The sequence below is a fragment of the Danio rerio genome, chromosome 4, assembly GCF_049306965.1.
Source record: "Danio rerio strain Tuebingen ecotype United States chromosome 4, GRCz12tu, whole genome shotgun sequence".
In the NCBI taxonomy this organism is placed as follows: Eukaryota; Metazoa; Chordata; class Actinopteri; order Cypriniformes; family Danionidae; genus Danio; species Danio rerio.
In genome coordinates, this window is record NC_133179.1 from 476,583 (window position 1) to 493,156 (window position 16,574).

General features: G+C 34.8%; 1 protein-coding gene across 1 annotated transcript in view; it reads left to right on the forward strand.

The window, feature by feature from the left end:
* The first annotated feature begins 5,617 nt into the window (after window positions 1-5,617).
* The window catches only part of lrig3 (leucine-rich repeats and immunoglobulin-like domains 3), a 41,095-nt gene continuing 30,138 nt past the window's right edge, over window positions 5,618-16,574 (forward strand). The window contains 3 exon segments of the mRNA NM_001110347.1: window positions 5,618-6,022; window positions 14,994-15,065; window positions 15,150-15,224. Coding sequence (NP_001103817.1) covers window positions 5,823-6,022; window positions 14,994-15,065; window positions 15,150-15,224 — 347 coding nt within the window. The 5' untranslated portion in view covers window positions 5,618-5,822.

Sequence of the window (16,574 nt, forward strand, 5' to 3'; positions counted from 1 at the left end):
ATTATATTATATTTAATTATATTATGTTATATTATATTATATTATATTTAATTATATTATATTACATTATATTATATTTAATTATATTATGTTATATTATATTATATTATATTATAATATATTATATTATTTAATTATATTATAATATATTATATTTAATTATAATATGTTATATTATATTTTATTTAATTATATTATATTATATTATATTAGATTTAATTATATTATAATATATTATATTTAATTATATTATATTATATTTTATTATATATTATATTATATTATATTATTTTATATTATATTATATTATATTTAATTATACTATATTATATTATATTATATTATTATATTTAATTATATTATATTATATTATATTATATTATATTATATTATATTATTTAATTATATTATAATATATTATATTTAATTATATTATATTATATTATATTATATTACATTATATTATATTTAATTATATTAAGTTATATTATATTATATTATTTAATTATATTATAATATATTATATTTGATTATATTATATTATATTTAATTATACTATATTATATTACATTATATTATATTATATTTAATTATATTATATTATATTATGTTATATTATATTATATTATATTATATTATATTATATTATATTATATTATATTATATTATATTATATTATTATATTATATTATATTATATTATATTATATTTAATTATATTATATTATATTATATTATATTTAATTATATTAAATTATTTTATATTATATTATATCATATTATATTATATTATTATATTATATTATATTATATTTAATTATATTTAATTATATTATATTATATTATATCATATGATATCATATTATATTATATTATATTATATTATATTATATTATATTATATTATATTATATTTAATTATATTATATTATATTATATTATATTATATTATATCATATTATATTATATTATATTATATTATATTATTATATTATATTATATTATATTGTATTATTATATTATATTATATTATATTATATTATATTATATTTAATTATATTATATTATATTATATTATATCATATTATATTATATTATATTATATTATATTATTATATTATATTATATTATATTGTATTATTATATTATATTATATTATATTATATTATATTATATTATATTATATTTAATTATATTATATTATATTATATTATTATATCATATCATATTATATTATATTATATTATTATATTATATTATATTGTATTATTATATTATATTATATTATATTATATTATATTATATTATATTATATTATATTGAAGTCAATGTTTTTCTAACTTGAAGGCATTGTTGAAGAAATGCTCAGAGATGTAGTTCTTTGTGATTGTGCTGCTCTCCAACGCTGGATAATCAGTCCACACTAAACGAGGACACTAATTAGTGCACTTGTACTCCTAAACTAGTGATCACGTTGTAGGTTGTTGGGTCAGAAACTATTGACTGCGTCTGAATGTAATTATCTTGTTCACTGGAGCAGATTCTTCATCTGCACACACACATCTATACACACATGGATATGAAACACTGTCAAAGTGTGTGTGTGTGTGTGTGTGTGTGTGTGTGTGTGTGTGTGTGTGTGTGTGAGTGAGTGAGAGTGTGAGAGCAAGAGTGTGTGTGAGACTTTTGTGAGTGAGAGAGCAAGAGTGCGTATGTGTGTGTGTGTGTGTGTGTGTGTGCTGACCATTACACTTAGAATAGCAGCAGTCAAAGCCAGAGTTCCCAGCATGCGCTGCTCTGATTCTCCTCTGCGCCAGAGCAAACAGCAGCCGAGCGCAGGAATGAGTCTCTGGCTCTGTCCCAAATCACCTACTAGTCCAGTATGAACTACATTTGACTGTGAGTTTACTAACGGACTGTTAGAAAAGTGTGTTCTATGTAGTGTGAATGTAATTCAGACGTTCTACATCCGCTATTAGTCATGATCAAGTGACCTCCCTGCATCAGTTGTGTCGCTTCACTTAGGTGTCAAAGCCAGTTCCAGGAGGGCCGCTGCTCTGCACAGTTTAGTTCAACCCTGCTCCAACACACTGACCTGTGGGTTTCAAACAAGCAATCTAGTTAATCCCTGCATACTGTTTTTACAATACTTTGAATTTGGACATGCTACTCTACTCGCATACTGTTTGAACTTGCTACATAGTAGGGAAGTGTACGATTTGAGACACAGCCTCCGTTTACATTGAAGAGCAGCTCTCCTGATCTCCAATCTACAACACAATCTGGTATGAGTATGTGTGTGTGTGTGTGTGTGTGTGTGTCCATGTCAGGAGGGTGAGCAGCTGAAGGTGTGTGTATGTTTGTGATGGTTATGAGTTTGTGTGTGTGTGATGTGTGGCCGTTTTCCCAACAGTCAAGCACAAGTGCAGCTCTGTGCGTCTGCAGCGGCTCATAGAGAGCGCAGTGTGTGAGCCGCTCGTGCCTCTTATAATTAATGAAGTTACACACTGAATCGTTGAGTTTTCCTGAGCGCCGCCAGCCAGACCACAGCACCCGTCTATCTGTGTGCACAACTGCAGATTTACAGCGCCTTTCTGCAAACACACTCCTTTACACTAACACACACACACTCTCTGTCTTTGTTTTCCATGCATTGTGGGGACGTTCCATAGGTTACCATTGTTTTTAATCTGTATATTCTATTAACTGGGGTGGCACGGTGGCTTAGTGATTAGCTCTGTCACCTCACAGCAAGAAGGTCGCTGGTTTGAGTCCAATCTGGGTCAGTTGGTGTATCTGTGTGGAGTTTGCATGTTCTCCCCGTGTTGGCGTAATTTCCTCCGGGTGCTCTGGTTTCCCATACAGTCCAAACACATGCGCTATAGGGGAACTGATCAACTAAATTGGCCGTAGTGTATGTGTGAATGAGTGTGTATGGGTGTTTCCCAATACGGGGTTGCATCTGGAAGAGAATCCGCTGCATAAAACATGCTGGAATAGTTGGCGGTTCATTCCACAGTGGTGACCCCTGATGAATAAAGGGACTAAGCTGAAGAATAATGAATAAATGAATTGTATTGACCTGTATATTCTATTGATTGGATAAAAATTTATTGTGTATGATTTATACGCCTTTTAAAAAAGGGTTTGGGGGCTTTTATCATGAAATAAGGACAGATAATCTGAGAATTACCAGCATAACCCCAACTGGAAGGAATAAATTTAATTTAATTACATTTGTTTTTATTTATTAATACTCACTGAGGTCAAATCAACGGAGTTTGAGCATGTTTTTATTATATAAACATATGATATACACATTAATCAACAAAAACCTGTACAAAAATATGTATTAATAAGCAAAAAGATAACTAATATAGCAATTAAATACCCCAAAAAATACACCAAAACTATATAAGTTCTATTTAATATATATATATATTTAAATAAATAAATATATAATCTATAAATAAATATATCTATTACATCTAATATTATTATAAATATTATAAATAAATAATCTGATTTTTGAGGTCTTAAAGCTTTTAAATCATCTTCCTCTTCTCTAAAGCTAGCTAAAATATATGCCTTTTTAAAATGAATGCTCATTATTTATATTATTGCATTTGTTAATACACATTAGAGCAGCAGATTGACTGCAGAATTCAATATATCTGACACGCACACATCTGCTAGTGGCCTTAATCATGTTTAGCAATTAAATCAAGTGCAGTTTGCTTAATAAGAATTGATTTCTGTCTGTCTTTGTGATTTATATAGGACAATCAGATATTCACATTTGAGTCACTGTAACAGTAACGAATGCTCGGCTCAGTCGTGGAGGCCTGGAGTAAAGTTAAATGCATAAATAGTCTGGAAGTTCAGATTCAGACATCTCACTTTTAATAGATTTAGGAAACAGCCGATGGAGGAGGTGAAGCTCGTTCACACCTCATCATGGACACACACATACTAACACACACTATATATGCTAATGAAAGAGACATCAGTCCTTTGTGTCACAAATGAGGCTTACAAACAGCAGCAAACGCCTGCCTGACTTTGACTTAATGTGTGTATTTGATGTATTAAGCCATCAGTTAATGGTCTTTGCTGTTTTTTGCTATTAAGCCATCAATTTATTCAATTAAAGACATCAATTTGCTGTTTAATATTGCAGTGATATATTTTTGTAATATTGCTGTTTTCTAAATGTGTTTAATGTGTAGTGAGTGGCCAGATGTGTGTTATTCAGTGTTAAACACTAACAGTGAGCTGTATATTACTGTGAGTGTTGTGAAATATGAACTGTCCACTTTAAACACAAGCTGCTCAGCCTCTTGTTGATCAAAAACAATGAAGATATATTATATTTATATCTGTCAGAATAGCACAAGATCATCCTGCTTCAATATATGTGACGTCAAACAAGGGTTAGCACAAAAGTAATTTAAATGTAATCCAGAAGTAGTCTAGTGAGTACACATATTGTTATGTGATTTGTATTTATTAACAATTAGTAACATGCCCAGCTCTGGTTAAATCTGCATGTAATATGGTAGTGCACTGTATAACATTCAAATTATTTATTTATTTATGTTTATTATGCATTTATAGCAGTTTGAATATCTGGGACAGCCCAAAAAATCCTTCATGCCTTGGGGGAAAATCCCTTGTGAATGTACAGAGACATTATTTGGCTCTTTGTCTTCCCTTTTTGAAAATTAAAAACATGATTTATTATTTCTAGAAATAATATTGACATGTTGCTGTGTGATGTTTTCCACCTCTGATAAGTTAAAAAAATCTTAATCTTAAGTATTATACTTTCAAATAAACACATCAGAAGCCGGGAGGTCATTTTGGCTGGGATTTGTCCCACCTTGTCAGATTGTCCTGCCATTCAAACAGTGGGTAGCACATTTTGATGACGCAATAGGCTACCCATCCGATTTTGTGTACATTCTACCGAGGAGTGGTGTGATATGAAGCTGTAATATCTCCATAATCCCTAACCCTAACCTCAGAACCATTCAAATGCAGTGTTATAGCATAATCTGATAAAATTTCAAGACACTGGCACGTTGCATTTTCCAAAAATATCCCGGATTTTCATCAGTTTTTTTTGGTATATATATATATAAAGGTTACAGTAGCATGCAACTATATTAGCAGTTTATGGAGCCATATCGGTCTCAATAATATTACATTTACAAAATATGTGCTCATCACAATTCACAAATAACAATTTGCTAATTTAAAACACTATTCACAAATGCACAAATCCAATTTGTAACTTCCAACTCATAAATGTGTGATGGATTGTGCAAACATTTTAAATGCATTTGGGGACATATTTCTGCTTTTTTATTGTGAATTTAGGAATTTTGTTTTTAATTGACATAATGGATTTGTGCATTTATGAATTGTTTCAAATTTACGAATCGAATTTTTGTAAACGTGAATTGTATGATTATTATTTTTATAAATGTATTATTATTGAGAGTGATGTTAATCCATAGCAGCTCGCTGTATATGTAAACTACAGTACCCAGAACCAGCGGTGGGGGCCTTCGGCTATCTTCGTGTGTTTCCGCCCACGGGAGCGCGCGCCGCGGAATGTTGCTCTGATTCCAGCGCGGTGGAAAAACTTTCTGAGAGATGGAGCGGTCGCCGAGGCGCTGAGTTCTGCACTTTTATTCGGGATTTTCGCCACGTAAAGGAGGTTTAGTTGGAAAGAAATTAGCTGTTTTCCACTTTTGTGCGGATTTAAACTTTGGAGGCTCGGTTTTTGTAAACTTTCGAAGAGTTTAGTGTCGGAGAGATGCCGCAGCCCGCTCGCGCTGTGAGCTCCGTGCTGCTCCTGCTCCTCCTCAGCGGATTTACAGCCGTTACCGGAGACTCACGCCGAACGGAACATGAGCCGTGTCCGTCGGTGTGCTCGTGTACTGGGAATCTGGCGGACTGTAGCAGATTAAAGGCCGGTCGGACGGTGGAGCGGCTGCCCGCGAGGATCACGCGTCTGTGAGTCTGTCTTTGTGTCTCTCTCGCTGGAACTCCATCAAAACACACACTCCTCAACACACACAGGAGGAAAACACCGCGGATTTAAAGTTTATTATTTTATTTAAAGTGTTTGTATGGAAAACAACTCAAACAAACAAGGCAGAAAGTTTAAATATAAACTTTCCCCCCTCTGTAAAGTGATGTTAGCTCAGTTTGATCGACTTTGTTGTGCAGTTTTCAGTTTAAAGGCCCAGATCATTTAATTTAAGACTTTAAAAAATAAAGACGCTGTAAAAGAATGATTATCCCAAAGTAGATTTTATATTCAGACTTTCTATTTAATAATATAACCTACGAAAAGTATTATTTGCGAATTCTAATTGGTGAAATCATATTAACAGTCAATGAATAACAATGTAAACATGTTCACAGTGAATTAAATAGTGCTGGTGTTGTTTTAAAGTCAGTCCTGCATGCGATTTCAGACCCAATATTGAAAGTCTAGTGATAAACAATATATAGGGAGAGTGTTACTTGTTAAAAAAAATGCACGATTGTGTAAATATAAAACCAACATTTTAAATCAAACTCCTCACACACACACACACACACACACACACACACACACACACACACACACACACTGGAAATTAATATATTGAAACATGCAGATTTAATCATTATTTTTTAAGTGTTTGTATGAAAAAGGAACTGGAATAAGGCGTGAAGTTAAAATATAAAATATTCTCCCTCTGTAAAGTGATGTAAACTCACTGATCGACATTGTTGTGTGTTTTCAGTTTAAAGGCCCAATTCATTTAAAGCATAGCACATTGATTAAAAAATAAAATGGAATCATAGCCATATATTTATTTGAGAAGCCCTGGGTCTTCCAGCCTAAATAAATTAGTTTGTGTATTTTTGGGGGGGATCAACAAGTTTAGTTTTGACTACAAAAAATCATTCTTATCTAATAATGTAGAAATCAAACTCATCTTTTTTTTTGTTCTACAACATCAGAATTCTCCATCAAATGTTAAATAAATAATTTAAAATGTTTTATTTACATAACAGCAAGCTTACATGTCAGATGTGGCACAAAGTGTCTCTAAATGCAGCTCAGAGGTGCATGACTGCATTTACACAGCTGTTATAACCTACATACACTATCACTGCAACTGTAGTGGCTCACTATCAAATTCAGCTCTATGACGTTAATTAATTAATTAAAAAAGGAATCATCCATTACACCATACTTTAAAAATGACATAAGCCATGACAGCTTATGTTTTTACATTACTTTAACTTAATTTAGAAAGTTAATCTGTTTTTTTAGTCAAGTAAACAAAGTTGAACTTGTTTTTAGTCAGCTTAATTGATGCAAGGTAAAATGACCTGGTTAAACGTAATTTAAGTGAGAAGCATATCAGTAAGCTATTATGAGTTGTTGTTCTGTGGGTAGCTGCTTTATTTTGATTTGTTTTATTAATGAAGAACAAACACTGTGATCAATCTGACCTCTGCTTTAGATCGAATTCAGCTGAACTGATTACAAAATGTCTATTAAGCACTTATTAATCTACTTGTTGTTCCTTATTAGCAAGCTTTTAACACATGAGTTCTGTCAATATGTGCTTTATTTTGACGGTTTTATTCATGAGGAACAAACATGCATTCACTGATCCTGGGTCAGTTGCATGCAAAGCTAGATTTCAGCATGGTTTTTGTTGGGGCTCTTCAGGCTTCCAGGGGTTCAGGAGGGGATGCTAATTTACGAGCAGCTCTGCAGCACATGTTAACGCATTAAACTGGCCCGGCTTTTGTTTTCCCCAGGCCCATTATTTCTGCTGAATTAGCAGCTAAACCCAAGCAGAGATGGAAGCCATTAGGAGCCCATGTGCAGAGAAAAAGAGGGAGGGAGGCCTGGAGCTTTTGGCTGTGAAAGCCTCTCGCTGCCAGAATGGAAAAATAGAAGGAAAAAGCTTTTCATGATTTACATCTGGAAAGAGCTGAGGGTTTTTTTTTCTCTTCGTCTTTTTCCAGAGTTTGAGTTTGAGACGACAGCAGCTGTTTCACTCCACTTTCATAGCTCAGCTCTGAACCCACACCTTTAACTGAGCCAGAGTCACTCTGGAACATTGATCAGTCCCGTTGTACAGTCAAAAATGACCATTGCAATTAGATATCAAGGATATTTCACCCAAAATTAGTATAGTAATGCAACCCCCAATCAGAAAATGTTGGTACGATATGGAAAATAATGGAAATATGGAAATAACGATTGGGACGATATGGAAAATAAACAAATAAACATAGAAATTAGTGATTTCTAAATTTACTTTGGCTTGTATTTGATTGCAGACATTGCAACATACATTATTAATGTGTTCCTTATGATTTTTATTAGATTTTTTTTTCAAAATAAACTCACATGCCAATTTTGGCTCTTGCAACACATTTTAAAAAGTTGTATCAGTAAAGCATTTACTACTTTGTAATGTTGGCGTTCCTTTCACAACACCCAGGCCCTGTTTACACTGTCAGGTCTTGATGCCCAATCCCGATTTGTTGACTATATCTGATTATTTTGCTAGTCTGTTTACACGTTCTTTTAATTCTGACCCATATCTGATTGATGTGTTTACACTTGGCATACTATTTACAATGTCGCATATGCGTAAAGGTGTGTTCTAGCATCTGCGCCACACTAGCCACGATGAAAGAAATTGCTTTCAGCTCTGTTAAATATGTGAAGTTCTCCCAACTTTAAAATGAGTTTGAGGTGGAGGAGGAGGGAAAGGGCTGTCATCGCAGAGGAATCTGTGGGTACGAGAGAGATCTCAGGTCTGGTGGGAGCAGATTGTGGCGACTGACCACTTTCCTCCTTCATGTTTCGTCTGTTGTTGTTGTTGTTTACCGCTTGAGCGTCTCCACACACGCTCTTCCTTCTACATCATTAAACCGTGGAGAAGCACCACATTGTCGCAAGTTTAATGACATACACAACGAATTGCCAAAATAGTCTCAAATACAATCCAAAGTAAATTTTAAACATTTAGAAAATCTCAAATACAAGCCAAAGTAAATTTAGAAATCACTCATTTCTGTTTTTATTTGCGTTTTCCGTATCGTCCCAACATTTTCAGATTTGGGGTTGCATTACTATACTAATTTTGGATGAAATATCCTTGATATCTAATTGCAATGGTCATTTTTGACTACAACTGGACTGATCAATGTTCCAGAGTGACTCTGGCTCAGTTAAAGGTGTGGGTTCAGAGCTGAGCTATGAAGGAGGCCTGAAACCCATCTCTGAATATCTGAATGCTTGCACTTTTTTCGTGTCTACACGGTCATAGAACAGATCCGATCTGCGTCACATATGAGCAAAAAATCTGAATTGGGTCAAATAGCCAGTGTAAATGTTGTTTAGGGACTGGAGACAGCAAGTGATGAAGTGTATCTGGTGTAATTTTGTCCCATTCTTCCTGCTTAAGGTGGGCGACAGTACGGGGTGTTCATTGTCACATTTTGCACTTCCAAATGTTCCACACATTCTTTATTGGAGACAGGTCGGGACTGCAGGCAGGCCAGTCCTGTACCTGTAGGCAGGACTTTGTAATGTGTGCAGAATGTGGTTTTGCATTGTCTTGTTGACATACTTAATCACACATTTCCCAACACTAATTGTTTACAGCCTGTGATAATTTTTTTTCATCTAAAAGCTTCACTGCTTGTGATTAAAAAAAAGAGAAAGTGTAAACAAAATGACTCTCCTGAACCCCAAAATAAGATTTTTCGAAGAATACTTTATTTTAAATCCTGATAATAACTCATTACCTGCCTATTATTAAAATATTGTCTGTTTAGTATTATTTAAAATAATATATACTTATATTCTACATTTTTAATCCTGCTCAATACCTAAACCCAGCGACTGCACTGTAAAATATATAAAAATTAAGTTTTCTGTATTTTATGATTTCATGCTTTTATTTTTTCCCTGTTTAAAGCTGCTTTTTATTGCATTATAAGATCTTGATCTTTATTTTAAAAAACGTTTAACCTCTAGAAAAAAAAGTGACATGTGTAATAGTGTGCAGTGCTGTATTGTGTGTGTTGGTGTTGTTTATTACGCTACAGAAACCTTGTAATAAACTGCAGCACATTTACTGTTATTTTACACACTCATTTCTCTAGATATTATTTATTTTTCAGTATATTATGATTTTAAACCACTAAAATGTCAGTAAAAGTCACTTTTTTAAACTCTAGAGTTGAATTTTCAATATCAAAAGTGGACAGAGCAGAGATCAACATCCCATAATGCAGTTCACCACCGCAAATAAACCCAAAATGCGGAAGTTGTTCGCTAACAGAGTGTATGATGTTTTTAGTTTTACCCTGTGGTGTTTTTGAACAGGCTTTATTTATTTAGAAATGGCTCAGGTTTCCAGCATCAACAGGACTTTATTCACTACCGATTGTGTGAAAGCAACTGTGCAGAAATGATCGAGTTAATCATCATCAATGTTAAATAAACACTCTTGCATCCTTTAAGTGACTCATGAATGTGATACAGTCGAGTGTTAATGAACTGAACAAGAGTCTGAAGCGTTTATCTTATCTGAACTGAGGGGTGTGTGATTGCTCCCTGTTCACACTTCTGTCGCCTGCAGTCAATCCGCGACCACAATTCAGCACAAATCAGCATGCGCTGTAGAAAATATCCATAAATGAGCAGATTTATCTATTTTGTGATTCATGTTTTGTTTATTTTTCCACATTTACTTGCTTTTGAATTGCATGATGGGATCTTGATCTTTATTCCAGCAACTTTTAACCTTAAAACATGTGTGTGAAACCTGATTCTTATGAAAACTTTAAAAGTTTATTGTCAGAAATAGTTTTAGTATTTTTATTATGTTCATGTAATTTAGTATTTTTATTAAGTATTTTGTGTAATTTAGTATTTTATTAGCTGCATGTTTATGCATTTTGTTGAATTGTTTTCCCATTAAAATAACCCAAGATAGCATGGCGCTAAATAAAATCACTACTTTGTATTAGGCCTGTCACAATAATCAATATATTGACTCGTTGTGCAACATTTGTACATGGCCTCAATAATTATTGGTGTTGCAATATACATTTACAAATTCACAAATAACGTTAAAACCATTTTAAAAGCACATTTACATTCATTATTTATTTTATAACTGGATTAATAGGACGTTTAATAGGATATATAATAGGAAATTTTTACAGAAAGTGAAAAACAGTAGCCTTGGAAGTGTTTATGACCATTATTTGCTTTATTATCCTCAATTTATTATATAATCAAAGGCATGAAATGATCTCAAAATGACAATAATATTGATTATCGCAACTATTTTTCTCACAATATATCGCACAACAAATCATCATACATCGATAACACATTTATTAAATCGTTTAGCATTAAATAGTGAAGTTGAACTGATCTCAGCTCAACTTTTCTTTATAAAACACTTTCAAACTGTTAAAATGGACCAAAGTGCTGTCCGAAAATCACATTTAAACGTTCACTGCGAACTTAAAATAGTGACAACTTAGGATACCTTGAAAGCTTTCAGAGTTTGATTATAGTGAGATTTGTCTTGATCATAAGTTTTGTCATTATTTTATGTCTGTAATGAGGTGATGTAATATAGTTAAGCTATATAAAGCTGTTATAGTCGTGTAGTTAAGATCAATAATGGTGAAGAAGAGCAGATGAAACAGCCAGAATCTCATGAATTGGTCTTGTTTTGTGGACGATTGTGAAGCTCCACCTCTGAGTGTGAGAGATTCCAGTAACACACTCGCGCAGAGCCAGAAACACACACACTCACACACACTCGATGTGCTGCTGCGAATCAAAGGCGGCGCTCACTTTCCCTGCATTGCGAATAGATTAGCAGTCGTTAGTTTCCCCGCGGCCGCGAGTGTTTGAGCTGATGGAGTCCAGATGCTGGAGAGACGCTTCACACCGCAGCGCACACGCACACACTCGCAAAACACACACCTCACAGTCCCAGCACACACACTCACATCTCACAGTCTTCAGCTCACACACACACACTCACAAAACACACACCTCACAGGTTTCAGCACACACAGCTCATCTGGCATTTTAAAGGGTTGTAATATTGTGTGGAGGCTCATACACTGTACAAATGTCTATTAATGAACCTTATTTTGTGTGTTTTGTGTTTACTTGCGGCGGTGAGTTGAGCATTATGGGATGTTGATCTCTGCTCTGTCCACTTTTGATATTGAAAATTCAACTCTACACTTCATCAAAGTGACTTTTACTGGCATTTTAGATGGTCGTAATAATATAAAAATAATATCTAGAGAAATGAGTGTGTAAAATAACAGTAAATGTGCTGCAGTTTATTACAAGGTTTCTAATATACAACACCAACACACACAATACAGCACTACAGACCATTATACATGAGCAGCAAACACACTTTATACAACTTTTCAAGGTAAAAGTTGTTGGAAGAAAGATCAAGATCCCATAGTGCAACTTAAAAGCAGGAATAAACCAGGAAAAATATAAACATGATTTACAAAATATTGTTTACAGTGTACAGCAGGTTTAAATGCATCAGAAATCATTGCAACTTTTTCAGCGTGTGCATTTAATATTTGAATCAATCATTTATTCATTCATTCATTTTCTTGTCGGCTTAGTCCCATTATTAATCCAGAGTCACCACAGCGGAATGAACCGCCAACTCATCCAGCAAGTTTTTACGCAACTGATGCCCTTCCAGCCCAACCCATCTCTGAAAAAATATTTGAATAATTTTGCATCGATTTTTAAAATGACTCATTTGAATCAGTTTAATGTCTGTAAACTCCTCCCCCTTCCATAGGCCAACTCTGCTCTGATTGGTCAGCTGTCAAAGTCTGTTTTGATTAGCGATGCACTGATATGGAGTTTTTAACTGATAACTTTTCAGATTTGGAGGCCGATATATTAGCTGATGAATAATGATCTTCACCAAATTATTTTGTTTTTACATTCAGAACCAATTAAATACTCAATTAGTGGCTCAATAAATTATATTTAATTTATAATTATTATCATTTATAATATTTATTATATTATTAATTTATAATATGTATTTTATAAAATGTAGAATGCTATGCTTTTCTTTGTTGACCTTACCATCATTGTAGATTTACCACTCCCTTCCCCTTTTTATTTTATCTATCTGTCGGTCCGTCCGTCCGTCTATGTGTTTGTACGTCCGTTCATCCGTCCGTCCATGTGTCTGTCCATCCGTTTGTCTGTCTATCTGTTCATGCATACATCTATCTGTCTATTTATCCCATACCAGCCTACACTCCCATTTTTCCCAGGAGTCTCCCTTTATTTTTCCTGGGAAACTCTGTTCGTCTATCCGTCTGTCCATCCATCCATCCATCCATCCATCCATCCATCCATCCATCCATCCATCCATCCATCCATCCATCCATCCATCCATCCATCCATCCATCCATCCATCCATCCATCCATCCATCCATCCATCCATCCATCCATCCATCCATCTATCTATCTATCTATCTATCTATCTATTAACTGTTTTTATCTATCTATCTATCTATCTATCTATCTATCTATCTATCTATCTATCTATCTATCTATCTATCTATCTATCTATCTATCTATCTATCTATCTATCTATCTATCTATCTATCTATCTATCTTCAAACTGTTTTAATCTATCTATCTATCTATCTATCTATCTATCTATCTATCTATCTATCTATCTATCTATCTATCTATCTATCTATCTATCTATCTATCTATCTATCTATCTATCTATCTATCTATCTATCTTCAAACTGTTTTAATCTATCTATCTATCTATCTATCTATCTATCTATCTATCTATCTATCTATCTATCTATCTATCCATCTATCCATCTATCCATCTATCCATCTATCCATCCATCCATCCATCCATCCATCCATCTATCTATCCGTCTATACTGTCTATATAAATACAGTCTCAGCTATAGACAATAGGATAAAATGGGAAATAGGGCTCGACGCTAAAACATACACCATAGAATAGAAAATCAGGAGAAATGATCAGTGTATTGCCAAAAAGGTGTTCATAGCTGCCAAAAGTCATTTAATTTTTTGATGTTTGTCATAGGCGAGTTAGTCTTGTAGAAATAGCGTACATTCTTGAGACAACCACATTTTTAAAGAAGCGTACCTGAGGAGATGACCACAATAAAAGTGTGCATTTCTTCCAGATAAACCAAGATTGAAAACAAATGCTTGGCATAGAAAGTCCAACACATTTCAACTTAATATTAATCAACAATTCCTCTGTGTTTCCCAGTGATGGGTTGCGGCTGGAAAGGCATCCGCTGTGTAAAAACATGCTGCATATGTTGGCGGTTATTCCGCTGGGGCGACTCCGGATTAATAAAGGGACTAAGCCGACAAGAAAATGAATGAATGAATGTAATCTTTTCTATGACCAACTTTCTTTTATATCAATAAAATCTGCTGTCGGACAAAAACAGTAGTGCTTAAGTAAAGCAACCAAATAAAAATAGCAGTAAAACATTAATAAATTGGCAGACAGTGAGCTTGTGAAGTGGTTCAACCAGCGGAAATAATACAGAATTTATCGGCTTAAAGATATCAGATAATGAAAACATTTAAAATAGCATTTAATATCCATACAGCCGCTGATATATCCCTGGTTTTGGTTTAAAAGTCAAATCTCCACTTTGTTTACTAAATTAAATGTCCTTGAATGAATAATTGTGGCTCTTTTGAAAGCTGTATTTCTGTAAGTGCACTATTAAGTAGTAATAATAGTGATGCATTTATTATTGAGGTTTGTCTGATTGGTTGTGTTTGTATGAACTCTCTGTGCTAATATCTGAGCATGTTTCTGCTGTTTAACGCTGTTTTTCCTCTTCGCAGGGATTTGAGCCATAATAAGTTGCGTGTGTTTCCTGAAGCGCTGTTCTCCAGCCTGCCGCAGCTCAGCGAAATGTGAGAGCTCTTTCTGGGTTTCGCCGCTTTTATTTTCCTCTTCAAATGTCTCAGATGATGAAATCTATATGTTTGCTTTTGCAGAAAGCTGAGCAACAATGAGTTCGAGTCCATCCCGGATTTGGGCCCGAACGCTGGTAACCTGAGCAGTCTGATTCTGTGAGTATAAGCTTTGGATGATGTGTGTCTTTATTATTATTTTCAATTAACTCCTGTTGTGGGAGAATCTGACCAATGGAATGAGTTAGGAGGCGGGGCTGTGTGTTTGACTGATCATTAGAACGAGTTTGGGAATGGGACTGTGTGTCTGGCTGACCAATGCAACAACTTTGGGGGTGGAGCTTTGTCTGGCTGACTTATAGAATGAGTTTGAGGGTGGAGCTTTATGCCTTGCTGACTAATAAAATGAGTTTGGGGGTGGAGCTTTGTGTCTGGCTGACTAATAGAATGAGTTTGGGGGTGGAGCTTTGTGCCTGGATGACTAATAGAATGAGTTTGGGGGTGGAGCTTTATGCCTGGCTGACTAATAGAAGGAGTTTGGGGGTGGAGCTTTATGCCTGGCTGACTAATAGAAGGAGTTTGGGGGTGGAGCTTTGTGCCTGGATGACTAATAGAATGAGTTTGGGGGTGGAGCTTTATGCCTGGCTGACTAATAGAAGGAGTTTGGGGGTGGAGCTTTGTGTCTGGCTGACTAATAGAATGAGTTTGGGGGTGGAGCTTTATGCCTGGCTGACAAATAGAAGGAGTTTGGGGGTGGAGCTTTGTCCCTGGCTGACTAATAGAATGAGTTTGGGGGTGGAGCTTTATGCCTGGCTGACTAATAGAATGAGTTTGGGGGTGGAGCTTTGTGCCTGGCTGACTAATAGAATGAGTTTGGGGGTGGAGCTTTATGCCTGGCTGACTAATAGAAGGAGTTTGGGGGTGGAGCTTTGTGTCTGGCTGACTAATAGAAGGAGTTTGGGGGTGGAGCTTTGTGTCTGGCTGACTAATAGAAGGAGTTTGGAGGTGGAGCTTTATGCCTGGCTGACTAATAGAAGGAGTTTGGGGGTGGAGCTTTGTGCCTGGATGACTAATAGAATGAGTTTGGGGGTGGAGCTTTATGCCTGGCTGACTAATAGAAGGAGTTTGGGGGTGGAGCTTTGTGTCTGGCTGACTAATAGAATGAGTTTGGGGGTGGAGCTTTATGCCTGGCTGACAAATAGAAGGAGTTTGGGGGTGGAGCTTTGTCCCTGGCTGACTAATAGAATGAGTTTGGGGGTGGAGCTTTATGCCTGGCTGACTAATAGAATGAGTTTGGGGGTGGAGCTTTGTGCCTGGCTGACTAATAGAATGAGTTTGGGGGTGGAGCTTTATGCCTTGCTGACTAATAGAAGGAGTTTGGGGGTGGAGCTTTATGCCTGGCTGACTAATAGAAGGAGTTTGGGGGTGGAGCTTTGTGTCTGGCTGACTAATAGAATGAGTTTGGGGGTGGAGCTTTGTGTCTGGCTGACTAATAGAAGGAGTTTGGGG